General features: G+C 25.8%; 1 protein-coding gene across 3 annotated transcripts in view; it reads right to left on the minus strand.

Moving 5' to 3' along the window:
- The window catches only part of Rgk3 (Rad, Gem/Kir family member 3), a 257,419-nt gene that overhangs the window by 63,200 nt on the left and 166,750 nt on the right, over positions 1-27,469 (minus strand). For all 3 annotated transcript variants that reach the window (XM_075311150.1, XM_075311149.1, XM_075311151.1), the window contains one exon: positions 19,674-19,787. In XM_075311150.1, coding sequence (XP_075167265.1) covers positions 19,674-19,787 — 114 coding nt within the window. The remainder of the gene's footprint in view (positions 1-19,673; positions 19,788-27,469) is intronic.

A 27,469-nucleotide genomic window follows, 5' to 3' on the forward strand; every position in this document is an offset into this window, starting at 1 on the left:
ATTGGGCTAATAAATTTCAGTTTTCCCCCTGGCAACATGGTATCCTATATTATCTACATGTGATGAGTTTCAAAGGAAATTGTTTTTTTATAGCCTCCACCATATGATGGGGTGTATTCTAATATTGCCATTCCGTTTGTAACACATCGAAATATTGGTCTCAGACCTCATAAAGTATATATATTCTGAATTGTTATATTTCATGTTAGCCTGACATCGAAACAGGCAATTGACGTCCAAATGCATTATATCTAAATTTAGGTAAAATTCTATTTCTATAGAAAATTTTGCCAAATTTTATTTTTATAGAAAATATTGCCAAAAGTTTATTTCTATAGAAAATAATGCCAACATTTTTTTCTAAAGAAAATTTTATCAACATTTTATTTTTATAGAATATTTTGTCATAACTTTATTTCTACAGAAAATTTTGTCAAAATGATTTTAAAACCACAGTAATGTTTTGTTTCATTTTAAAATAAATATTCCTGGCATGCCGTTTCAACTTTTTCCTTTCATTGCAAATTTACAAATAAATTAGATTTTTAGATTACGTGATTTTTTGTTTTGTTTTTAAGTCTGTATTCATATGAAATTGCATGATAAACTTTAACAATTCACGGAACATTCCAAATGCATTTCAATGAAGCCACGAAACTTATTGGGCTAATAAATTTCAGTTTTCCCCCTGGCAACATGGTATCCTATATTATCTACATGTGATGAGTTTCAAAGGAAATTGTTTTTTTATAGCCTCCACCATATGATGGGGTGTATTCTAATATTGCCATTCCGTTTGTAACACATCGAAATATTGGTCTCAGACCTCATAAAGTATATATATTCTGAATTGTTATATTTCATGTTAGCCTGACATCGAAACAGGCAATTGACGTCCAAATGCATTATATCTAAATTTAGGTAAAATTCTATTTCTATAGAAAATTTTGCCAAATTTTATTTTTATAGAAAATATTGCCAAAAGTTTATTTCTATAGAAAATAATGCCAACATTTTTTTCTAAAGAAAATTTTATCAACATTTTATTTTTATAGAATATTTTGTCATAACTTTATTTCTACAGAAAATTTTGTCAAAATTTTATTTTTATAGAAGAGTTTGTCAAAATTTTATTCCTATAGAAAATTTTATTTCTATAGAAAATTTTGTCAAAATTTTATTTCTATAGAAATTTATGTCAAAATTTTATTTCTATAGAAATTTTTGTAAAAAATTTATTTCTATAAAAAGTTTTGTCAAAATTTTATTTCTACAGACATTTTGTCAAAATGTAATTTCTATAGAAATTTTTGTCAAAATTCTAGTTATATATAGGAAATTTTGTCAAAATTTTATTTCTATAGAATTTTATTTCTATAGAAAATTTTGTCAAAATTTTAATTCTAAAGACAATTTTGTCAAAATTTTAGTTATATATAGGAAATTTTGTCACAATTTTATTTCTATAGAAAATTATGTCAACATTTTATTTCTACAGAAAAAAATTATTAAAATTTTATTTCTAAAAAAAATTTTGTCAAAATTTTATTTCTATAGAAAATTTTGTCAAAATTTTATTTCTATAGAAGATATTGTCAAAATTTTATTTCATAAGAAAATTATGTCAAAATTTTAGTTATATATAGGAAAGTTTGTCAAAATTTAATTCTATAGAAAATTTTGTCAAAATTTTATTTCTACAAAAATTTTTGTCAAAATTTTATTTCTATAGAAAATTTTGTCAAAATTTTATTTCTATAGAAAATTTTGTCAAAATTTTATTTCTATAGAAAATTTTGTCAAAATTTTATTTCTATAGAAAATTTTGTCAACATTTTTTTTCTAAAGAAAATTTTGTCAAAATTTTATTTCTATAGAAATTTTTGTCAACATTTTATTTCTATAGAAATTTTTGTCAAAATTTTATTTCTATAGAAATTTTTGTCAAATTTTAATTTGTTGGAAAATTTTGCCAAATTTTAATTTCTTTGGAAAATTTTGCTAAATTTTAATTTTTTTGGAAAATTTTGCCAAATTTTATTTCTATAGAAAATATTCTCAAAATTTTTAGTTTTAAAGAAAAATTTGTCAAAATTTTATTTCTAAAGAAAATTTTGCCAAAATTTTATTTCTGTAGAAATTTTTGTCAAATTTTATTTTTTTTGGAAAATTTTGCCAAATTTTATTTTTTTTTTGGAAAATTTTATTTCTATGGAAAATATTCTCAAAATTTTATTTCTAAAGAAATTTTGCCAACATTTGATCTTATATCAATCTCAATCTCTTATATCTTATCTCAATAGAAAATGTTGTTAAAATTTTATTTCTATGAGAAATTTTTTTTTTTAATTTTTTATTTCTTAAGCAAATTTGGGCAAAATTCTATTTTTATAGAAAATTTTGTCAAAATTTTATTTCTATAGAAAATTTTTTGAAAATTTTATTTCTATAGAAGATTTTTTCAAAATTATATTTCTATAGAAGAATTTGTCAAAATTTTATTTCTATAAAATTTTTAGTTAAAATTTTATTTCTACAGAAAATTTTGTCAAAATTTTATTTATATAGAAAATTTTTTCAAAATTGTATTTCTATAGAAAATTTTGTCAAAATTTTATTTCTATAGAATTTTTAGTTAAAATTTTATTTCTATAGAAATGTTTGTCAATATGTTAATTCTATAGAAAATTTTGTCAAAATTTTATTGGTCTAGAAAATTTTGTTCAATTTTTATTTCTATAGGAAATTTTTTTCAATATTTTATTTCTTTAGGAAATTTTGTCATATAGGAAATTTTCTCAAAAGTTTTATCTCTATACGAAATTTTGTTAAAATTTTATTACTATAGGAAATTTTGTTAAAACTTTATTTCTAACATTTTTCTTCCAAAATTTTATTTCTATAAAAAATACTGTAAATTTTTCGATATAGAAAATTTTATTTCTATAGAATTTTTTCAAAATTGTTATTCTATAGGAAGTTTTTTTCAAATTTTATTATTAAAGGAAATTTTGTCAAAATATTGTTTCCATAAGAAATTTCTTCAAAATTTTATGTCTATAGAAATTTTTGTCAAAATTTTATTTCTATAGAAATTTTTGTCAAAATTTTATTTCTATAGAAAATTTTGTCAAAATTTTATTTCTATAGAAATTTTTTGTCAAAATTTTATCTCTATAGAAAATGTTGTTAAAATTCTATTTCTATGAGAATTTTTTTTTTAATTTTTTATTTCTTAAGCAAATTTGGGCAAGATTCTTTTTTTTAGAAAATTTTGTCAAAATTTTATTTCTATAGAAAATTTTGTCAAAATTTTATTTCTATAGAAGATTTTGTCAAAATTATATTTCTATAGAAGAATTTGTCAAAATTTTATTTCTATAGAAAATTTTGTCAAAGTTTTATTTCTATAGAAATTTTTGTAAAATTTTATTTCTGGAGGTAATTTTGTCAAAGTTTTATTTTCATAATTTTTTTTATTTTCTTTCTTTCAAGATTTTATTTCTGGAAATTTTGTCAAAATTTTGTTTCTACAGAAAATGGTGTTAAAATTTTATTTCTATAGAAAAGTTAGTCAAAATTTTATTGCTATCGAAAATTTTGTCAAAATTTTATTTTATTGGTATAGAAAATTTTGTTAAAATTTTATTTCTATAGGATTTTTTTTTTCAATATTTTATTTCTTTAGAAAATTTTTTCATATTGGAAATTTTCTCAAAAGTTTTATCTCTATACGAAATTTTGTTAAAACTTTATTTCTAAAAATTTTCTTCCAAAATTTTATTTCTCTAAAAATAACTGTAAATTTTTCCATATAGAAAATTTTATTTCTATAGAATTTTTTCAAAATTGTTATTCTATAGGAAGTTTTTTTCAAATTTTATTATTAAAGGAAATTTTGTCAAAATATTATTTCCATAAGAAATTTCTTCAAAATTTTATTTCTATAGAAAATTTTGTCAGAATTGTATTTCTGTATAGAACATCTTGTCAATATTTTGTTTCTATAGAAAATGTTATTTTTTTCAAACTCATTTATTTGCAAAAATATTTTTAAAATTTTAGTGCTATAGACAATTTTGTCAAAATTTTATTTCTATAGAAAATTTGTGAAGTACCTTTTAGTTGAAGAGGAATATTTTGCAAAATCTACCAAAATATCAAGAATACTACCAATTTACCAAACGGTAAAAAATCTAAAATTTTTGGTAGAATTCTACCAACTGGGACAAACCTGTTTGTGAGGCCAAAAGGTACATATCAGGGGCTAATATTATGAACATTCATTTAATTAAATTTGTTTTGCGTTAATATTTTTTAGTGTATACAAATAAGTTTAATGGAAATTTAAGAAACCAAACCGGAAGATAGATTTATATGTGACTATATCTGATTATAGACTTGGATTAACAAAGTTTAAGTGGTAGTAAATCTGTCTACAAGATTCTTAAGCAATTAAATACAAAAATCAGTCTTGTTCAGATTAAATATTCACAATATTGCTAGTGCTGGTTCAACGCAAATTCAATATAATTATTTTTTTTTCAATATCCGGAATTGACTGCATATCTATCCGTAGATTATTCGTTCATACAGTTTTTGTCTTCCTTTGCATTGTGATTAATCTTTATTACGACTGCATGCCGAATTCATTTTAAAATCTCAATTGTAATAAATTTCGATATGGCAATCTCCTTAACTCAAATGACAATGTCCTGTGACAATCACATCTTCTTCTCATCAATGCGAAACGTCTTGAAGGCAAATATAATATGTAAATCAGATTTGAAAAGCCCATAAGCTTCCTTCCAAAAACAAAATCGACCAAATACAATCAAAAAGGAAAACAAAAAACCAAACAAAATCCCCGTTGGCCATATAGCGTCTTAGAAGTGTTTTTCTAACAAACAAAAACAGAAACAACAACAACAAAGTGAAAGACAATCACCAAAGGAGACAGATATCGAGACACCAATGAACAATGATTGATTGTGAAATATTGAATATGTTGTACTGAGATATATTATGTTCAATATTATTAGTATTGATACAACTTTGCATGTAAATGACTTAATATGATTGAATGAATGAATGATAGAGAAGAAATGAAAATCTTTCGTCTCCATATAGCAAAGACAACCAATATCATTTGCATATGTATGGTACTTTTTTTTTAAATTTGGAGATTTTCTAAATGAAAGGTCTATCCGAAGTAATCCGGAAATGTAAGTACAAGCAAGAAGAATTTAATATGTATGGGGACGCATTGTGTCATAGACCACATGTAAGTCAGTGGTAACTACCCTATGGGAAATTGGTGCAAATTGCCACTGACGGACCTATCACAGTACTGGTATTGCAACCAGTTAGTAGCAATTTTTAAATAGTCGTAATTTATTTATTTCCGTAATCGCTTGATATTAGAATTTTAGATCCATTAAGATTTTAATATCAAGCATTTTCAGATTTAGTGAAATAAAATTATCAGAATAACCTATTGTTCGACATATTTTAAAAGTTTTTTTTTTTTCATTTCGTGTTCGATTGGGTTGCCCAAATTGAAACAGATTTCTAAGAGTTTGTCCGAGACTGGTTCCTGAGGATCTGTCTATGGAGTGCTCCTGCTAAATTGTCCCAGGACGTGTCCTTTGACATGAGTCCAAGACGCGTCCTAAAATATAAATTTACCCCGTCAATGACAAACCCATGTTAAAGAAGGGACCCTTCCATACGTTTTGACAAGAACTGGGGCTGGTCAATACACACCAGGGACTAGTCCTGTACCGGTTCTGTGGTTGATCCATTTCCCGTAGGGTATTTCATTTTGTCCAAATTTTTTTTCTGTAGACAATTTTGTAAAAAATTTATCTCCATAGAAAATTTTGTAAAAATTTTATTTCCATAGAAAACTTTGTTAAAATTTTATTTCTATAGAAAATTTTGTCAAAAGTTTATTTCTATAGAAAATTTGGCAACATTTGCAAAATTTTATTTCTATAACAAAAATTGTCGAAATTAAATTTCATTAGAAAATTTTGTCACAATTTTATTTCTATTGTCAAAAGTTTATTTCCATAGAAAATTTTGTCAACATTTTATTGCTATAGAATATTTTGTCAAAATTTTGTTTCTATGGAAAAGATTGTCAAAATTTTATTTCTATGGAAAAGATTGTGAAAATTTTATTTATTTCTATGGAAAATATTGTCAAAAATTAATTTTTATGGAAAAGATTGTCAAAAAATTATTTCTATAGGACATTTTGTCTTTATCTGATTTTTATAGAAAATTTTGTCAAAATTTTATTTCTATAGAAAGTTTTGTCAAAATTTTATTTCTATGGAAAATGTTGTCAATTTTTTTTTTCTATAGAAAAATTTGTCAAAATTTTATTTTAATAGAAAATTTTGTAAAAAATTATTTCTATAGGAAATTTTGTCAAAAATTTATTTATAATTTTGTCAAATGTTTGTTTCCATAGAACATTTTGCCAAAATTTTTTTCTATGGAAAATCTAGGCAATTTTTATTGCAATGGACAATTTTGTCGCAATTTTATTTCTGTAGAAAATTTTTTCAAAATGTTTTTTCTATGGAAAATAATGTCAAAATTTTATTTATATAAAAGTTTTGTCAACATTTTATTTTTCAGAAAATTTTGTCAAAATTTTATTTCTATAGAAACTGTTGTCAAAATTGTATTTATATGGAAAGTTTTGTCCAAATTTTATTTCTATGGAAAATGTAGTCAAATTCTTTTTTCTATAGAAAATTTTGTCAAAAATTTATTTTTACGGAAAATTTTGTCAAAAATTTATTTCAATAGGACATTTTTTCTTTATTTGATTTTAATAGAAAATTTTGTAAAAAATTTATTTCTATAGGAAATTTTGTCAAAAATTTATTTCTAATGTTGTCAAATTTTTGTTTCCATAGAAACAAAATATTTTATTGCTATGAAAATTTTTTCAACATTTTATTGCTGTAGAAGATTTTGTCAAAATTTTATTTCTGTAGAAAATTTAGTCAAAATTTTATTTCTATAGAAAATAATGTCAACATTTTATTTTTAAAAAATTTTTGTCAAAATTTTATTTCTCTGAAAATTTTGTCAAAATTTTATTTCTATGGAAAATATTGTCAAAAATTTATTTCTATAGGACATTTTGTCTGTATATGATTTTTATAGACAATTTTGTCAAAAATTTATTTCTATGGAAAATGTTGTCACTATTTCATTTCTATAAACAATTTTGTCAAAATTTTATTTTAATAGCCCAGCAAAAACTAGGTAACAACATCTCATTAAAATAAGTGGTTATTTTACAAACTTGTGTATGTAGATATATAATAATAAGTGATTATATTAGGTGAACATATGCTTTAAATGCACTACTTATTTCATGGCCGAAGGTATGCTTGGGGTGAAGTACTTTCCTCGTAGGACATGCGTATGTAAATGTAATCCGAAGCGATTCCAATTTATAAGTGGTTATTTCTTTTTTATTGGGATTACCTACAAGATTACCGGGTAATGAGTTTTTGCTGGGAGAGTTTTACTTCCATAGAACATTTTGCCAAATTTTTTTTCTATGGAAAATCTTGGCAATTTTCATTGCAATGGGAAATTTTGTCAAAACTATATTTCTGTAGAAAATTTTGTCAAAATTTTATTTCTGTAGAAAATATTGACAAAATTTTATTTCTATGGAAAATAATGTCAAAATTTTATTTTTATAAAAATTTTGTCAAAAATTTATTTCTATATGACATTTCGCCTTTATTTGATTTTTGTAGAAAATTTTGTTAAAATTTTATTTCTATGGAAAATGTTGTCAAAATTTTATTTCTATATAAAATTTTATTTTTTTTTTTTTTAAATTTTGTCAAAAAATTCTTTCTATATGAAATTTTGTCTTAATTTGATTTTAATAGAAATTTTTGTCAAAAAATTATTTCTATAGAAAATTTTGTCAAAAATTTATTTCTATAGATAATGTTGTCAAAATTTTATTTATATGGAAAGTTTTGTCCAAATTTTCTTTCTATAGAAAATTTTGTCAAAATTTTATTTCTATGGAAAATGGTGTCAAAATTTTATTTTTATACAAAATTTTGTTAAAATTTTATTTCTAAAACAAATTTGATAAAATTTTATTTCAATAGAACATTTTGTCAAAAATTTATTTCTATAGAAACTTTTGTCAAAATTTTATTTCTATGGAAAATTGTGTCAAAATTTTATTTCTATAGAAACTTTTGTCAAAATTTTATTTCTAAAAAAAAAAAACAAATTGTTAAAATTTTATTTCTATAGAAAATTTTGTCCAAATTTTTTTTTCTATAGAAAATTTTGTCAGAATTTTATTTCTATAGAAAATTTTGTCCAAATTTTATTTCTATGGAAAATTTTGTCAACTTCTCATAGAGCGGTGTTAAAATAATAGGAGCCTGAAGTTGGTTGCAATTTATATATCAACCCCACTGTCATTGAGGGGTTGAGAGTGGGGTTGAGGAGAATATGGCGGGCTCACTCAATAAAATATTGACATGACATTAAAGACTATGGAAACTCAGTGGAACAGGGTATTATAAGTTAGTGCATATGTTTGTAACACCCAGAAGGAGACGAGATAGACACATGGTGTCTTTGGAAAAAATGCTCAGGGTGGGCTCCTGAGTCGATATAACCATGTCCGCCTGTCCGTCCGTCTGTGAACGCATTTTTTGTAATCAAAGTCTAGGTCACAGTTTTAGTCCAATCGACTTCAAATTTGGCACAAGTTTCTGTTTTGAATCAGAATAGGACCCCTATTGATTTTGGAAGAAATCGGTTCAGATTTAGATGTACACTGTTAGAAAAATATGTTTTTCATATGTTCCGATATAAACAAAATGTGTTTCGGGCACAATTTTTAAACACAATATATTTAAGTGCAAACATGTAATGTTCCTAAACTAACACAAAATGTTTGGGACACATATGTTAATATGTTAGAATATATTATGTTTGGGGCATGAATGTTTCATAAAAATAATATGCGTGAATGTAAACATATATAAATTTACAAATTTCGAGTAAACATATATATGTTGTGATACTTTATTCAGAGAGCGACAGAGAGAGAGAGTTAGTACACTCTCATAAAAAATCGCTTCTGTAACATATACTCCCAAACATATTTTGCTTCAAGCATATACATTTTTGGGTATTGCCCAAACATTTATATGTTTGATCTCTTCCAATATATAATATGTTTGAAAGCATATTGGTCTAAACAATATATGTTTGGGTAGTCTAAGTTCCAAACATTTTGTATTTTTGCATCCAAATTCAATAATGTTGTCTTCCAAAAAACAATATGTTATTTTGTGAACATATTATATGTTTGGAAGCATTTTGCACCCAAAAATATTATATGCTTAAAAAAATTCTCCCAAACAATATTGTGCTCAAAATTTTATTTAGTTATTTATATATTTACAATCATAATGAATTATGAAAATAAACAGGTAACATAGGTGCTAACAACATAGGTTTTCGACCTGAATGCACAAAATGTTGTTTCTGCCTAATTGTATATTCCCCCACATCTTTCTCACTTCCACGACATTTTTTAGTTCTTAGCACCTTATTCTGTAATACAAACATTGTAGAAGAAATTATTCAATTTTTTTTATTTTAATTTTACCTTTTGCCGGACGGGGATTCGAACAGCGGACAACACAGTTTGTAAGGATCAAAGAAGTAGCTGATCAATTGCACAAGGAAAAATAAAATGTTAATTTTGTAATAACAAGCAACAACCACCAACTTAATTCAATATCGCTCCCTGTTAAATAGCGCTCCAAGCTACTAAACACATATATGTTTATAGGCTATTTCTAAATTAATATATGTTTGCATCCAAGCGTATTATATTTACAAACATTTTATGTCCCAAACATAATATGTTCTAACATATTAACATATATGTCCCAAACATGTTATGCTAGTTTATGAACATTATATGCTTGCACTCAAAAATATTGTGTTTAAAAATTTGTGTTCCAAACACATAATGTTTATAGCCAAACATATGAAAAACAGTCTTTTTCATCCGTGTATAGAGAAAGAAATAGAGATGGAAACCGGGAGGGTTGAATAAAAAGATATCAACATAACACAGCGAGAGAATGAAATGAGAGCAATTTCTGTGAAACCGCTTGTATGTTGTTTCGGAAAACTGCTTTATAATATGGCCAAAAATTTGGTATGCTTAAGTCTAAATATTATTTAATTTGAATAGTAGATTGAGTATTCGGAATAAAGAGAATAGACATTCGGAACCAAGAAAATAGACATTTGAAAAAAACAGCATATTTGTATTACAGAAAAAGATGCGAAGAACTCAAAAATTTCGTGGAAGTTAAAAATATGTGAGGGAATGAACACAATCTTCTTTGGGGAATTCTTCCAAGCATATACTATTTTTGGACTCAAAATGCTTCCAAACATATAATATGCTCACATAAAACAAACATATTAATGTTTCGGCGGTATCCAATGATATATGTGCTTCTTGCAAAATATGTTTGGAACATATGTTAGAGAAGCGATTTTTTTTTGAGGGTGTAGCTCCGATATGGACTTATTTCGCCCGATATGGACTTATATGGCCCCAAAAGCCAGAGTTTTACCCTAATTGCATAAAATTTTGCACAAGAAGAAAAATTAGTACTATAGTCAAGTGTGCCAAATTTTATTGAAATCGGTTCAGATTTAGATATAGCTCCCATATATATCTTTCGCCCGATATGGACTAATACGGTCCCAGAAGCCAGAGTTTTACCCCAATTTGGTTGAAATTTTGCACCAGGAGTACAATTAGTAGTGTAGTCAAGTGTTCCAAATTTTATTGAAATCGATTCAGATTTAGATATAGCTCCCATATATATCGTTCGCCCGATTTACACTCATATGACCACAGAGGCCAATTTTTAACTCCGATTTAGCTGAAATTTTGTACAGGGAATAGAATTAGCATTGTAGCTATACGTGCCAAATTTGGTTGAAATCGGTTCAGATTTAGATATATCTCCCATATATAGCTTTCGCCCGATTTACACTCATATGACCACAGAGGCCAATTTTTAACTCCGATTTAGTTGAAATTTTGCACAGGGAGTAGAATTAGCATTGTAGCTATGCGTGCTAAATTTGGTTGAAATCGGTTCAGATTTAGATATAGCTCCCATATATATGTTTTTCTGATTTCGACAAAAATGGTCAAAATACCAAAATTTTTCTTGTAAAATCGCCACTGCTTAGTCGAAAAGTTGTAAAAATGACTCTAATTTTCCTAAACTTCTAATACATATATATCGAGCGATAAATCATAAATAAACTTTTGCGAAGTTTCCTTAAAATTGCTTCAGATTTAAATGTTTTAAATATTGTTTTACTAACATTGTGTTCCACCCTAGTGCATTAACCGACTTAAATTTTGAGTCTATAGGTTTTGTAGAAGTCTAGCAAATTCTGTTCAGATCGAGTGATATTTAAATGTATGTATTTGGGACAAACCTTTATATATAGCCCCCAACTCATTTGACGGATGTGATATGGTATCGAAAATTTAGATCTACAAAGTGGTGCAGGGTATAATATAGTCGGCCCCGCCCGACTTTAGATTTTCTTTACTTGTGTTAGCTTAAAACCATGCATTGACTAAACTACAAGTGTAGCTTAACCAAGAGAGGAAAATAATGTTTGCCAAATTTATTTGGGCAAAGCCCTATAGAATGCAAGATGGTTGGATGGACGCACGTTTCGGAATTACCACATTCCTCATCAGCATCCTTTACTTGCAACAAAACTATCAACCAATTATCAGAATAAATTCAGGCAGTTCATTAAACCCAAAAATGAACTACACTTGAACCTTCCGAAAAAAGGTTTACACGATAGCCGTAATTTGAACAAACATATCTCTTTTCTTTTGCTATCTCTTTTCTTTAAAAAAATCTAGTTAAACATAAATAATATAAGTAATTTTTACGAAATTATTTTAATTTTATGTGTTTGAAGCGAAGTAATGATGAAAAATGATTTACTTTATTATAGAGGACTATAATAAAGAAAATCATTTTTGAATTAAAAAAAAAAACATTAAATTAATTGAGATTTTGGGTTAAATGTAAAAATCTTCAAATATAGCATTTTTAATCTGTAGGCATTTGTTTTTGATTACTTTAAAGTGTCTGCTGTTATTTGGAATTTTAAACAGTCATTGTTAATGTATTGCACATTTTAATCATATAGAGACCTTTTAAAGAAACATTATCTTTGGTTGGCAGTTGGTCGGTTTCTTTTTTCAGTGTTGAAGCACATTTTCAAGCACATTTGGCAAATTTTCCAATCAATTTCAATAGAAATAAAGTTAACGAAAATTAATCACATATCAATCAATTGTCTAAATTTTTATTGAAATTCACCCACTCACATTCCCGTTTTTTTTTCCTTTTAATAGCCCCTTTTTCTAAGTGGAAACAAAATTATCATGCTTTTCGATTGATAGAGAAAAAATGCGTATTTAGTGTGGAAAAAGAACAAGAAAAACTCGGTAATCTTTTTTAAATCATCTTCCAAGGCCCTAGGATGGGAAGAACAAACACACACACATACACACTCAAACATATAAAGCAATTTCTTTCCGTTTTTTTTTAAAAATTCTTTCGAATATTTATTTTTTTTTGTGTTTTTTTCTGTTTTGGGTTTATGGAAGCGTTGAAACAAACACGCTGCCACTTTCACATTTCAAATAATCCGCAAAAGGCGTTGGCGGAATTTTTGGATTTGTTTGTGCAAGAATTTTTGTTTATCCCCGAAAAACAGCAAAATCAATGCCAATAAAAATCCCAGTGTATCAGTTAACCTCCCTCTTCACATACGGACTCGCAATTAATCACATCTTTGTGTGAAATGAAATGCCAAAGATATCAAGGAAAACGTATGGATTTTAAGCGTTGAAATATTTACTATGAATGAGCAAAAAAAAAAAAATAATAATAATAATAACAAGTATATACAGCAGTAAGTTCGGCCGGGCCGAATCTTAAATACCCACCACCATGAACCAAATATTAGGGTTTCCTTTGAAATTTCAGGAGGGCTTGAGGACTTGAGGACACTTCCCGAAGATAAATTTAAAGATTTCACCTATGAGGACTATATCAGATTCTGGATTTATAAGAACCATTTTTGTTTGAGTTTTAGAGGAATCATTAACATCTCTTGTAAGTGTGCAAGAAAATTATAAAATAACGTCTTGATTTGAAATCTTAAATCTGTAGAAGTAAAATCTGGAAATTTTACATTGAGTTTCAAGCAATTTTCATGATCAGTGCGCCTTCTACGCCCTCAAGAAGTGAAGTCGGTCTATATGGAGGCATTACCAAATGGACCGATAAAAAATTAATCCGATACACGTTTTTGCGAGCCTAAAATACGAGAATATTTACAATTTCAGGCAAATCAGATAACAACTACGGTTTCTAGAAACCCAAGCAGTTAAATCGGGAGATCGTTCTTATGGGGGCTATACTAAAATATGGACCGATACTCACCGTTTTCGGCACACCTCTTTATGACCCAAAAATACCTCTAGATTTCCAATTTCAGGCAAATAGGATAAAAAGTTCGGATTCTAGAAGCCCAAGAAGTAAAATCGGGAATCGGTCTATATGGGGGCTATACCAAAATATGGACCGATACTAAAATTTTTGACACACCTCTTTATGGTCCTAAAATACCTCTAGATTTCCAATTTCAGACAAATTGGATAAAAACTACGGTTTCTATTAGCCCAAGACCCCAAACCGGGAGGTCGTTTTATATGGGGACCATACCAAAACATGGACCGATACTCACAATTTTTGGCACACGTATTTGTGGTCCTATAATACCTCTAGACTTCCAATTTCAGGTAAATTGAATAAAAACTGCGGTTTCTATAAGCCCAAGAAGTAAAATCGGGAGATCGGTCTATATGGGGACTATACCAAAATATACTCACCATTTTTGGGACACCTCTTTATAGTCATAAAATACCTTTAGATTTCATATTTCAGGCAAATTGGATAAAAACTACGATTTCTATAAGCCCAAGACCCCAAATCGGGAGGTCGTTTTATATATGGGACCATTCCAAAACATGGACCTATACGCACATTTTTTGGCACACGTATTTGTGGTCCTGTAATACCTCTAGATTTCCAATTTCAGGTAAATTGAATAAAAACTGCGGTTTCTATAAGCCCAAGAAGCAAAATCGGGAGATCGGTATATATGGGGGCTAAACCAAAATATGGACCGATACTCACAATTTTTGGCACACGTATTTGTGGTCCTATAATACCTCTTGATTTCCAATTTCAGGTAAATTGAATAAAAACTGCGGTTTCTATAAGCCCAAGAAGTAAAATCGGGAGATCGGTCTATATGGGGGCTATACCAAAACATGGACCGATACTCACCATTTTTGGCACACCTCTTTACGGGCATAAAATACCTCTAGATTTCAAATTTCAGGCAAATTGGATAAAAACTACGATTTCTATAAGCCCAAGACCCCAAATCGGGAGGTCGGTTTATATGGGGACTATATCAAAACCTGGACCGATATAGCCCATCTTCGAACTTGACCTGCCTGCAGACAAAAGACGAGTTTGTGCAAAACTTCAGCACGATTGCTTCATTATTGAAGACTGTAGCGTGATTACAACAGACAGACAGACAGACAGACAGACAGACAGACAGACAGACAGACAGACGGACAGACGGACATCGTTATATCGTCTTAGAATTTCTCCCTGATCAAGAATATATATACTTTATATAGTCGGAAATCGATATTTCGATGCGTTACAAACGGAATGACAAACTTATTATACCCCCGTCACCATTCTATGGTGGTGGGTATAAAAATGTTCCATAGAAAAAAAAAAATTGTCAAAAAATCTTTTATAGAAATAAAAATTTGTATAGAAATAAAGTTTTGTCAAAATTTTCTATAGACATAAAATTTTGCAAAAATTTTCTATAGAAATAAAATTTTGACAAAATTTTTTATAGAAATAAAATTTTGATAAAATTTTCTATAGAAATAAAATTTTTACAAAATTTTCTATAGAAATAAAATTTTTACAAAATTTTCTATTCTATATTCTATGGAAATAAAATATTTTAAAAAAATGTTCTATAGAAAAACAAAATTGACAAAAAATCTTTTATAGAAATAAATTTGTATAGAAATAAAGTTTTGTCAAAATTTTCTATAGACATAAAATTTTGCAAAAATTTTCTATAGAAATAAAATTTTGACAAAATTTTTTATAGAAATAAAACGTTGACAAAATTTGTATAGAAATAAAGTTTTGACAAAATTTTGTTTAGAAATACAATTTTGACAAAATTTTCTATAGAAATAAAATTTTGCAAAAATTTTCTATAGACATAAAATTTTCTACAGAAATAAAATTTTGACAAAATTTTCTATAGAAATAAAATTTTGCAAAAATTTTCTATAGAAATAAAATTTTGACAAAAATTTTTGTAGAAATAAAATTTAGACAAAATTTTTTGTAGAAATAAAATTTAGACAAAATTTTCTATAGAAATAAAATTTTGACAAAATTTTCTATAGACATAAAATTTTGACTAAATTTTCTATAGACATAAAATTTTGACAAAATTGTCTATAGAAATTAAATTTTGAAAAAAATTTTCTATAGACATAAAATTTTTAAAAAAATTTTCTATGGAAATAAAATAAAAAAAAATGTTCTACAGAAAAACAAAATTGATAAAAATTTTTTATAGAAATAAAAATTTGTATAGAAATAAAATATTAACAACATTTTCTATAGAAATAAAATTTTGAGAAGATTTTCTATAGAAATAAAATTTTGACAAAATTCTCTATAGAAATAAAATTTTTGACAAAATTTTCTATAAAAATAAAATTGTAGGCAACATTTTCCGTAGAAATAAAATTTTGACAAAATTTTACATAGAAATAAAATTTTGACAAAAGTTTCTATAGAAATAAAATTTTGACAAAATTTTCTATAGACATAAAATTTTGACAAAATTGTCTATAGAAATTAAATTTTGAAAAAAATTTTCTATAGACATAAAATTTTTAAAAAAATTTTCTATGGAAATAAAATAAAAAAAAAATGTTCTATAGAAAAACAAAATTGATAAAAATTTTTTATAGAAATAAAAATTTGTATAGAAATAAAATATTGACAACATTTTCTATAGAAATAAAATTTTGAGAAGATTTTCTATAGAAATAAAATTTTGATAAAATTTTCTATAGAAATAAAATTTTTGACAAATTTTTCTATTGACATAAAATTTTGCAAAAATTTTCTATAGAAATAAAATTTTGACAAAATTTTCTATAGAAATAAAATTTTGACAAAATTCTCTATAGAAATAAAATTTTTGACAAAATTTTCTATAAAAATAAAATTGTAGGCAACATTTTCCGTAGAAATAAAATTTTGACAAAATTTTACATAGAAATAAAATTTTGACAAAAGTGTCTATAGAAATAAAATTTTGACAAAATTTTCTATAGACATAAAATTTTGCAAAAATTTTCTATAGAAATAAAATTTTGACAAAATTTTTTGTAGAAATAAAATTTAGACAAAATTTTCTATAGAAATAAAATTTTTACAAAATTTTCTATAGAAATAAAATTTTGACAAAATTTTCTATAGACATAAAATTTTGCAAAAATTTTCTATAGAAATAAAAATTTGACAAAATTTTCTATAGAAATAAAATTTTGACAAATTTTCTGTAGAAATAAAACTTTGACAAAATTTACTTTAGAAATAAAACTTCGACAAAATTTACTATGGAAATAAAATTTTGACAAAATTTTTTATAGAAATAAAACATTGACAAAAGTTGTACAGAAATGAAGTTTTGACAAAATTTTCTATAGAAACACAATTAGAAATAAAATTTAGACAAAATTTTCTATAGAAATAAAATTTTGACAAAATTTTGTATAGAAACACAGTTTGGACAACATTTTCTATAGAAATAAAATTTAGACAAAATTTTCTATAGAAATAAAATTTTTTGTAGAAATAAAGTTTTCACAAAATTTTTTGTAGAAATAAAGTTTTGACAAAATTTTTTATAGGAATAAAATTTTGACAAAATTTTCTATAGAAATAAAATTTTGACAAAATTTTCTATAGAAATACAATTTTGACAAAATTTTGTATAGAAATACAATTTTGATAAAATTTTCGATAGAAATAGAATTTTGGCAAAATGTTGTATAGAAATAAAATTTTGGAAAAAATTTCTATAGAAATAAAATTTTGACAAAATTTTCTATATACATAAAATTTTGACAACATTTTCTATAGAAATAAAATGTTGACAAAATTTTCTATAGAAATAAAATTTTGCAAAAATTTTTTATAGAAATAAAATTTTGACAAAATTTTCTATAGAAATAAAATTTTTGACAAAATTTTCTGTAGAAATAAAATTTGTAAAAAATATTTTATATAGAAATAAAATTTGTAAAAAATTTTTATATGGAAATAAAATTAAAAAAAAATGTTCTATAGAAAAACAAACCTGATAAAATTTTTTTTGTAGAATTAAAAATTTGTATAGAAATAAAATTATGTATGGAAAACAAATTTGACAAAATTTTCTATAAACATAAAATTTTGACAAAATTTTTATAGAAATAAAATTTTAAAAAAATTTTCTATAGAAATAAAATTTTGACAAAATTTTCTATAGACATACAATTTTGCAAAAATTTTCTATAGAAATAAAATTTTGACAAAATCTTTTATAGAAATAAAATTTGACAAAATCTTTTATAGAAATAAAATTTTGACAAAATTTTGTATGGAATACAAATGTGACAAAATTTTCGATTGAAATAAAATGTTGACAAAATTTTCTATAGAAATAAAATTTTGACAAAATTTTGTATAGAAACACAATTTGGACAAAATTTTCTATAGAAATAAAATTTAGACAAAATTTTCTATAGAAATAAAATTTTGACAAAATTTTGTATAGAAACACAATTTGGACAGAATTTTCTATAGAAATAAAATTTAGACAAAATTTTCTATAGAAATAAAATTTTTACAAAATTTTGTATAGAAACACAATTTGGACAAAATTTTCTCTAGAAATAAAGTTTTGACAAAATTTTGTATAGAAATACAATTTTGACAAAATTTTCAATAGAAATAAAATTTTGACAAAATTATCCTATGCAATAAAATTTTGACAAAATTTTGTATAGACATAAATTTTTTCAAAAATTTTCGACAAAAATAAAATTTTGACAAAATTTTTTATAGAAATAAAATTTTAACAAAATTTTCTATAGAAATAAAATGTTTACTAAATTTTCTTAAGAAATAAAAGTTTGAAAAAATTTATAGAAATAAAATTTTGAGAAGATTTTCTATAGAAACACCATTTGGACAAAATTTTCTATAGAAATAAAATTTAGACAAAATTTTCTATAGAAATAAGATTTTGACAAAATTTTTTGTAGAAATAAGTTTTGACAACATTTTTTATAGAAATAAAATTTTGACTAAATTTTCTATAGAAATAAAATTTTGACTAAATTTTCTATAGAAATGCAATTTGTACAACATTTTCTTTATAAATAAAATTTTGACAAAATTTTCCATAGAAATGAAATTTTGACAACATTTTCTTAAGAAATAAAAGTTTGAAAAAATTTATAGAAATAAAATTTTGAGAAGATTTTCTATAGAAATAAAATTTTGACAAATTTTTTCAGAAATAAAATTTTGAGAAAATTTTCTATAGAAATAAAATTTTGAGAAGATTTTCTATAGAAATAAAATTTTGACAAAATTTTCTATAGAAATAAAATTTTGGGAAAATTTTCTATAGAACTAAAATGTTGACAAAATTTTCTATAGAAATGAAATTATGACAAAATTTTCTATAGAAATAAAATTTAGACAAAATTTTTTATAGAAATAAAATTATGACAAAATTTTCTTTTGAAATAAAATTTTCTATAGAAATATTCTGTAGAAGTTTGAAAAAAAAATTATAGAAATAAAATTTTGAGAAGATTTTCTATAGAAATAAAATTGTGACGATCGTTATACTAAAAAATAGGTCAATGGCGGCTCCGTTTGGGCGTTACATATAAATCCATACGCTTATAATCTGTAACACTATAGTGGTGAAGAGTATGAAAAGTGATATTGGTGAAAAAATGTTTTCTCGATTTTTTAAATTTCTTAATTTGAACGAACTGCCGAGGAACAACTTCTAAAGTAATGCAAAGGATCCGAAAATGCAGAACTTCCCCCCTATGACAAGTCCACATAAAATTGGTTGGATATGATCGAAATTTTGCACTACTTCCGGATCACAAGTTTGGCATCCAAACTACTTTATTGGAAGCACTTGTTTGCTTGGCTGTAGACCTAATAGTCTGAATGGGTTCACAACAAAAGACACCCATCTTATCTAATACAATTTTCCATGCAATTTATTTATGGTATTTCATTGCTTTTATTTACTTTTGCATTTTTTCGATATCATAGTGCAAGTTTGTTTTAAGAAAAACTTACCTCCTTTTGAAGCACTAAACGTTCTCAAACGATCCAAATCCTCGTCATCGGAAACCCTTAAGTGATGCATATTCATGGTGGGTACATCAAGAAATGCATTTGATTTGCGATGCGCTAGAAGAAAATAAAAGAAAAGACTATGAAGAAAAATGACACAAAATAAATTTCCAGACAGCAAAAAATTCAATTTGAGTATATTTCATAGCGATAACAGGAGTTTAAAATTCTCTATATTTTTTATATACTCGACTATGAATCCTCCTAACTCACTGAAATAATTGAATTTTATTTATTCGAATTACTGTTACTTTTGCAAAATTAAATTCCGTTGACGTAACGAAGAGAATAATAAATCGTTTATGGAATTGCATTAAATGGAAGCACTTCATTATTATTCACAGGCAGAGTAGAATACCACTGAGGTGGCTTAGTTTGAGTGAATGGATATGGATGCTGTTCTCTTTGTTTTTTCATGGACCTAGAAAATTTATATTTAATTCATTGCAATCATTTTTCATGTCACCCTCAAACCTTGTGAGACTATGAGAGCCTATGAAGCTCTCACAGATATTGACAATAAAGTTGTCTTCATTCGTAGTAAATGATTTTGTTGGGTTTGTTTTTATTTCATCAGCTATGAGGAAATGATCTCCCAAAGGTCAAAGACAAATGATGTGGTTGTGGTTGGAGGAAAAAAAAAAAACAGTATTTTGTGGTTTACTTAACTACGCCCTGCAAACATTTTCCATCGAAAATGTGTGTAAGTACAGTGAAGCCACTCAAAAGTGGATAATTGCCGTAAGACGTTTGCTACATTAACACATTAAAAAAAAACCTCTTCCATCTAGACACGTGCTAAATGTGGATAATATTTAGGCGACCCTGGGTGACCATTCCTGAGAGGTTTCACTGTATACTGACAAACAATGTCTATAGGAAAAAATGTTTTATTATATATTTTTATAAAAATAAAATTTCTTCAAAATTTTTATAGAAATATAATTTTTTCAAAATTTTTATAGAAATAAAATTTTAACAAAATTTTCTATAGAAATATAATTTTGAGAAAATTTTCAATACAAATAAAATTTTGAGAAAATTTTCAATACAAATAAAATTTTGAGAAAATTTTCAATAGAAAAAAATCTTGGCAAAATTTTTCTATAAAAATAAAATGTAGACAATATTTTCTATAGAAATACAATTTTGACAATATTTTCTATAGAAATAAAATTTCGACAAAATTTCCTATAGAAATAAAATTTTGACAAAATTTTCTATAGAAATAAAATTTCGACAAAATTTCCTATAGAAATAAAATTTTGACAAAATTTTCTATAAAAATAAAATTTTCAAAAAAAATCTCTATAGAAATAAAATTGTGACAATTTTTTTGATAGAAATAAAATGTTGACAAAATTTTTCATAGAAATAAAATTATTACCAAATTTTTCTATAGAAATAACATTTTGAGAAAAGTTTCTATAGAAATGATAACTTTTCCTATAGAAATAAAATTTTGACAAAATTCTATATAGAAATAAAAGTTTTACAAAATGTTCTATAAAAATAAAATGTTGAAAAAAATTTCTGTAGAAATAAAATGTCGACAACATTTTTTATACATAATTTTCTATATAGAAATAAAGTTTTGACAAAATTTTCTACTGAAATAAAATTTTGACAAAATATTATATAGAAATAAAATTTTTACCTAAATTTTCTATAGAAATAAAATTTTGAGAAAATTTTCTATAGACATAGAATTTTGACAAAATTTTCTATAGAAATAAAATTTTGACAAAATTTTCTTAGAAATAATATTTTGACAAAATCTTCTATAGAAATTTTGACAAAATTTTTTATATATATGAACTTTTAACAAAAATAAAATTTATAGAAATAAAATTTTGACAAGATTTTTATAGAAATAAAAATTTAACAACATTATAGAAATAAATTTTTGAGACAATTTTCAATACAAATAAAGTTTTGAGAAAATTTTCAATAGAAATAAAATTTTCTATAGAAATAAAATTATGACAAAATGTTCTATAGAAATAAAATTTTGACAAAATGTTTATATAGAAATAACATTTTGACAAAATTTTCTATTGAAATAAAAGTTTGAAAAATTTTTTTTAGAAATTAATTTTATGAAATTTATTTCATAACAATTCGTTTCTGCTTTTATTACATTCAAAAAAAAATTCCTTGTCTTCTTAATTATGCTAAAAAATTCTTTAGAAATAAAATTTTGACAAAATTTTCTATAGAAATAACATTTTGTCAAAATTTTCTTAGAAATAAAATTTTGACAAAATTTTCTATAGAAATAAAATTTTCTATAGAAATAAAAGTTTGAAAATTTTTTTTTAGAAATTAATTTTATGAAATTTATTTCATAACGTTTCGTTTCTGCTTTTATTACATTAATACTTATTTCTAAAGAGTTTAAGAAAAATAATTTTCTTGTCCTCTTAATTATGCTAAGTAGTATTTTAAAATTTTCGAGGTGTGTTTAAAATAAAATTCTTTAAAAATAAAATTGTGACAAAATTTTCTTTAGAAATAAAATTTTGACAAAATTTTCTATAAAAATATAATTTTGACAAAATTTTCTATAGAAATAAAATGTTGACAAAATCTTCTATAGACACAAAATCTTTTTTAAAAATAAAATTTTGACAAAATTTTCTATAGAAATAAAATTTTGACAAAAAAAGTTTATTTCTATAGAAAATTTTATCAAAATTCCATTTTGATAGAAAATTTCGTCAAAATTTTATTTCTATAGAAGTTTTTGTCAAAAGTTTATTTCTATAGAAAATTTTGTCAAAATTTTATTTATATTTGCTTAGTTCGGCTTCAGGTCATGTGAATAAAAACAGATGTTGTTGTTTTTTGAGTTGTATTTTTATATTTAAAATTTTCCAATATTTCGAGACATCTCCGATGCTCGTCTTCAGGGAAATTACTTTAAACAAAAAGAAAAAACATTTAACACATTAACAAAAAATATATAATAACATGAAAAACACAGATAATTACATTTAAATTTAAAGAACAGTGAACTTCTTTACAAGGGAGTATATTTACAACTAAAAGCTAATCTGTCTTTCTATATTTTTGTACAATATTTCTATAAATATGTGCACAATGGTCCGTATCAGTCTTAAAATTCATTCGTCTTTCTGCAGGTACATTTATAATATGTAGCATCTCCAGAGTAAATCTCCTTTTATAATTGGTTTCTTGCCTAAAAATATCTACGTCCTTAAAGTTTGGTTTGTGTCCTGTTAAAGTGCAATGTGCTGCAAGTGCCGTCTTTTGCTCCAAGGGCTTATCAGTGGCTTTCTGATCAGATTTATGCCCTGAGAGTCTAGTTTTTAATTTGGTTTTCGTTGTACCAATATATACTTTTCTATAGAAAATTTTATTTCTAGGAGTGTTTAAAAAAATTTTTCTTTAGAAATAAAATTTTGACAAAATTTTCTTAAGAAGTAAAATTTTGACAAAATTTTCTATAGAAATAAAATTTTGAAAAAATTTTCTATAAAAATAAAATTTTGACAAAATTTTCTATAGAAATAAAATTTTGACAACATTTTTTTAGAAATTAATTTTATGAAATTTATTTCGTAACATTTCGTTTCTGCTTTTCTTACGTCATACTTATTTCTAAAGAGTTTAAGAAAAATAATTTCGATTTCTTCTTAATTATGCTAAGTAGTATTTTAACATTTTGACAAAATTTTCTTTGGAAATAAAATTTTGAGAAAATTTTCTATTGAAATAAAATTTTGCGAAAATTTCCTACGGATATAAAATTTTGCGTAGAAATAAGTTTTTGAGCAAATTTTCTATAGAAATAAAATTTTCTATTGAAATAAGTTTTTGAGAACATTTTGTATAGGAATAACATTTTGACAACATTTTCTATAGGAATGAAATGTTGAGAAAAATTTCAAAAGAAATACAAATTTGACAAAATTTTCTATAGAAATACCAATTTTACAAAATTTTCTATATATTTTCTATATATTACTTTTACAAAATTTTTGTAAATTTTTCTAAAAAACATTTCAGAGTGTTTCAAGGCTTTTCCAATGGGGGTTTGTCGTAATCTGAAACGCCTTTCGGACACGACTATAAGGAATAGGTCAGCTCAGTAATAAGAGTGCTGTCACTGAGTCCATTGGTATCACAATGGACTGAATAGTCTATGTTATGCTTGCCTCTATATCACACCTAACCTAATATAACCTCCATAAATTGCTTCTCAAACCTTCAATTTCATTTTGCCAAACATTTTTATAACCTCATTAGAAAACATAATTTAGCATAAAATTTTTGCACGCAAAAACAGCCAAAATTAGTTTCCATAATTCTAGCGAAAATTTAAAATCGGGGGGAAAAATCTATCTCGTATTTAATTTCTAACATAAATTTTAAACTTTTCCGTTGTATGGCTACATCGACATTAAATACCATGGCATGATCTCAATTATTAAGATATCGTTGTTGTTGCTTGCCACAAAAGTTATTGGGTGGCCCATCAATGAACATGATTTTTTATTTTTGTTACATTTTGTGTGAGTTTTTGAACAAAATCATAAAATCATTTATTAAAGACTTAAATGACTTTTAATGTGTTAATAAAAAATCCACATTCAATTATCATAAAAATAACTTGGGGCATACACGAGCCTTTCGCACATAAAAATGCACGGCCGTCATCATGGTTTCAATGAATCCATCACAAGACGAGAAGATTTTTTTTTACGGTTTAATGGTTGATTGTAAAACAACGGAAGTTTTCAAACATCATTTCGTTGTGATGGAGGTAAACGCAGCTAGAAATGAGAATTTTTGCAATGTTTGCATGATGATTTTATGTTTTGATGAAATGAAGCACTGGAGCGTATGATGCATATTAATTGTTTGTTCCACCCCATGCCATTATCCATACGCACTCGTGGACCACGTTATGGCGTTCACTGTTGCGTATGATTGATTTTTATATAGGGTGGGGTGGGGTGGGGTGGTGATAAAAGAGAAAGAGTTATTATTACGAAAGTGGGCCATGCTAGGCCCACTAGCAAAGAAATTACGGCGGAATTTTTAATGCCGCTCGTCTACTTAAAACAGCTATAAAGGGTTATGGAATTTATAGCAGTTTGTGAGTTGAGAAAAAACATTTAATTTTACACAATTACCATTTTAATGCCAAAGTATGCTTAACACAATTTCATAATAATATAAGCGGTCATAAATGTTTGAATTGAGAAAATGCTTTTTGAAAAACTCCTGAATAGAATTGAAATTTGAAAGAAAGTGGAACAGCAGCATTTGGTATGCAAATGCCGTAAATGGAGTTTTTATGAATGCATTCATATCTAAATTAAAAGCAAAGTCCAATAAAAAGTGCTGATATAATTTAAATGCCAGAAAATGTTAATTTGGCGTCTAGACTGAAAAAGTCGAATCGGGCTTTTCAATTTTAAAATTTTCTCAAAAGTTTTTTTTTCATTGTTTTTAATTATTTTGTTTTGTTTTTTTTTTACAAAATTTCATATAGAAATAAGATTAAAAAAAATTCTATCGAACAAATATATGAAGTACTTGATGGATGGCCGTCTAGACAGAAAAAGTCGAATCGGGCTTTTCAATTTTAAAAATTTCTCAAAAGTTTTTTTTTTTGTTTTCATTTTTATACCCTCCACCATAGGATGGGGGGGTATATTAACTTTGTCATTCCGTTTGTAACACATCGAAATATTGCTCTAAGACCCCATAAAGTATATATATTCTGGGTCGTGGTGAAATTCTGAGTCGATCTGAGCATGTCCGTCCGTCCGTCCGTCCGTCCGTCTGTTGAAATCACGCTAACTTCCGAACGAAACAAGCTACAGACTTGAAACTTGGCACAAGTAGTTGTTATTGATGTAGGTCGGATGGTATTGCAAATGGGCCATATCGGTCCACTTTTACGTATAAACGGACCCCCAAATTTGGCTTGCAGACCCTCTAAGAGAAGCAAATTTCATCCGATCCGGCTTAAATTTGGTACATGGTGTTAGTATATGGTCTCTAACAACCATGCAAAAATTGGTCCATATCGGTCCACTTTTACGTATAGCCCCATATAAACGGACCCCCAAATTTGGCTTGCGATCGCTCTAAGAGAAGCAAATTTCATCCGATCCGGCTTAAATTTGGTACATGGTGTTAGTATATGGTCTCTAACAACCATGCAAAAATTGGTCCATATCGGTCCACTTTTACGTATAGCCCCCATATAAACGGACCCCCAAATTTGGCTTGCGATCGCTCTAAGAGAAGCAAATTTCATCCGATACGGCTGAAATTTAGTACATGGTGTTGGTATATGTTCTCTAATGACCATGCAAAAATTGGTCCACATCGGTCCATAATTATATATAGCCCCCATATAAACCGATCCCCCGATTTGGTTTGCGGAGCCTCTAAGAGAAGCAAATTTCATCCGATCCGGCTGAAATTTGGTACATGGTATTGGTATATGTTCTCTAACAACCGTGCAAAAATTGGTCCACATCGGTCCATAATTATATATAGCCCCCATATAAACCGATCCCCCGGTTAGGCTTGCGGAGCCTCTAAGAAACGAAAATTGCATCCGATCCGGCTGAAATTTGGTACATGGTGTTGGTATATGTTCTCTAATGACCATGCAAAAATTGGTCCATATCGGTCCATAATTATATATAGCCCCCATATAAATCGATTCCCAGATTTGTCCTCCGGAGCCTCTTGGAGGAGCAAAATTCATCCGATCCGGTTGAAATTTTGAACATGGTGTTAGAATGTCGTCTCTAACAAACACGCAAGAATTGGTCCATATCGGTCCATAATTATATATAGTCCCCATATAAACCGTTCCCCAGATTTGATCTCCGGAGTCTCTTGGAGGAGCAAAATTCATCCGATCTGGTTGAAATTTGCAACGTGGTGTTAGTATAAGGCCGCTAATATCCATTCCAAAATTGGGCCATATCGGTCTATAGTTATATATAGCCGATCCCCAATCACACAAAAATTGGTTCATATTCATGGTTGCCACTCGAGCCAAAAATAATCTACCAAAATTTTATTTTTATGGAAAACATTGTCAAAATGTTATTTCTATAGAAAATTTTGTCAAAATTTTATTTCTATAGAAAATTTTGTAAAAATTTTATTTCTATAGAAATTTTGTAAAAATTTTATTTCTATAGAAATTTTGTAAAAATTTTATTTCTATAGACAATTTTTTTCCAAATTTTATTTCTATTGAAAATTTTTTCCAAATTTTACTTCTATAGAAAATGTTGTCAAAATTTTATTTCCATAGAAACTTTAGACTTAATTATATACGTATTTAATCGGCCTTTTTTAGTTTAATATATACTACGTATGGACTACCTTGTAATTTAGAAGACGGTGTTAGGAAGTTATAAGATACCTTGCCATCGGCAAGTGTTACCGCAACCCAAGTAATTCGATTGTGGATGACACTCTTCAGTAGAAGTTTCTACGCAATCCATGGTGGAGGGTACATAAGCTTCGACCTGGCCGAACTTACGGCCGTATATACTTGTTTTTAATTGTTTTTTTTTTGTTTTTATAAAATTTCATATAGGAGTAATATTAAAAACAAGTCTATCGAACTTTTTTATATATAGCAATGTGCCATTTTTTTAATTATTTTTTTTTATAAAATTTCATATAGTAATAATATATGAAAAAAAATCTATCGATTTTTTTTATATAGG

Source organism: Haematobia irritans, chromosome 5, assembly GCF_050003625.1.
Source record: "Haematobia irritans isolate KBUSLIRL chromosome 5, ASM5000362v1, whole genome shotgun sequence".
Taxonomy (NCBI): Eukaryota; Metazoa; Arthropoda; class Insecta; order Diptera; family Muscidae; genus Haematobia; species Haematobia irritans.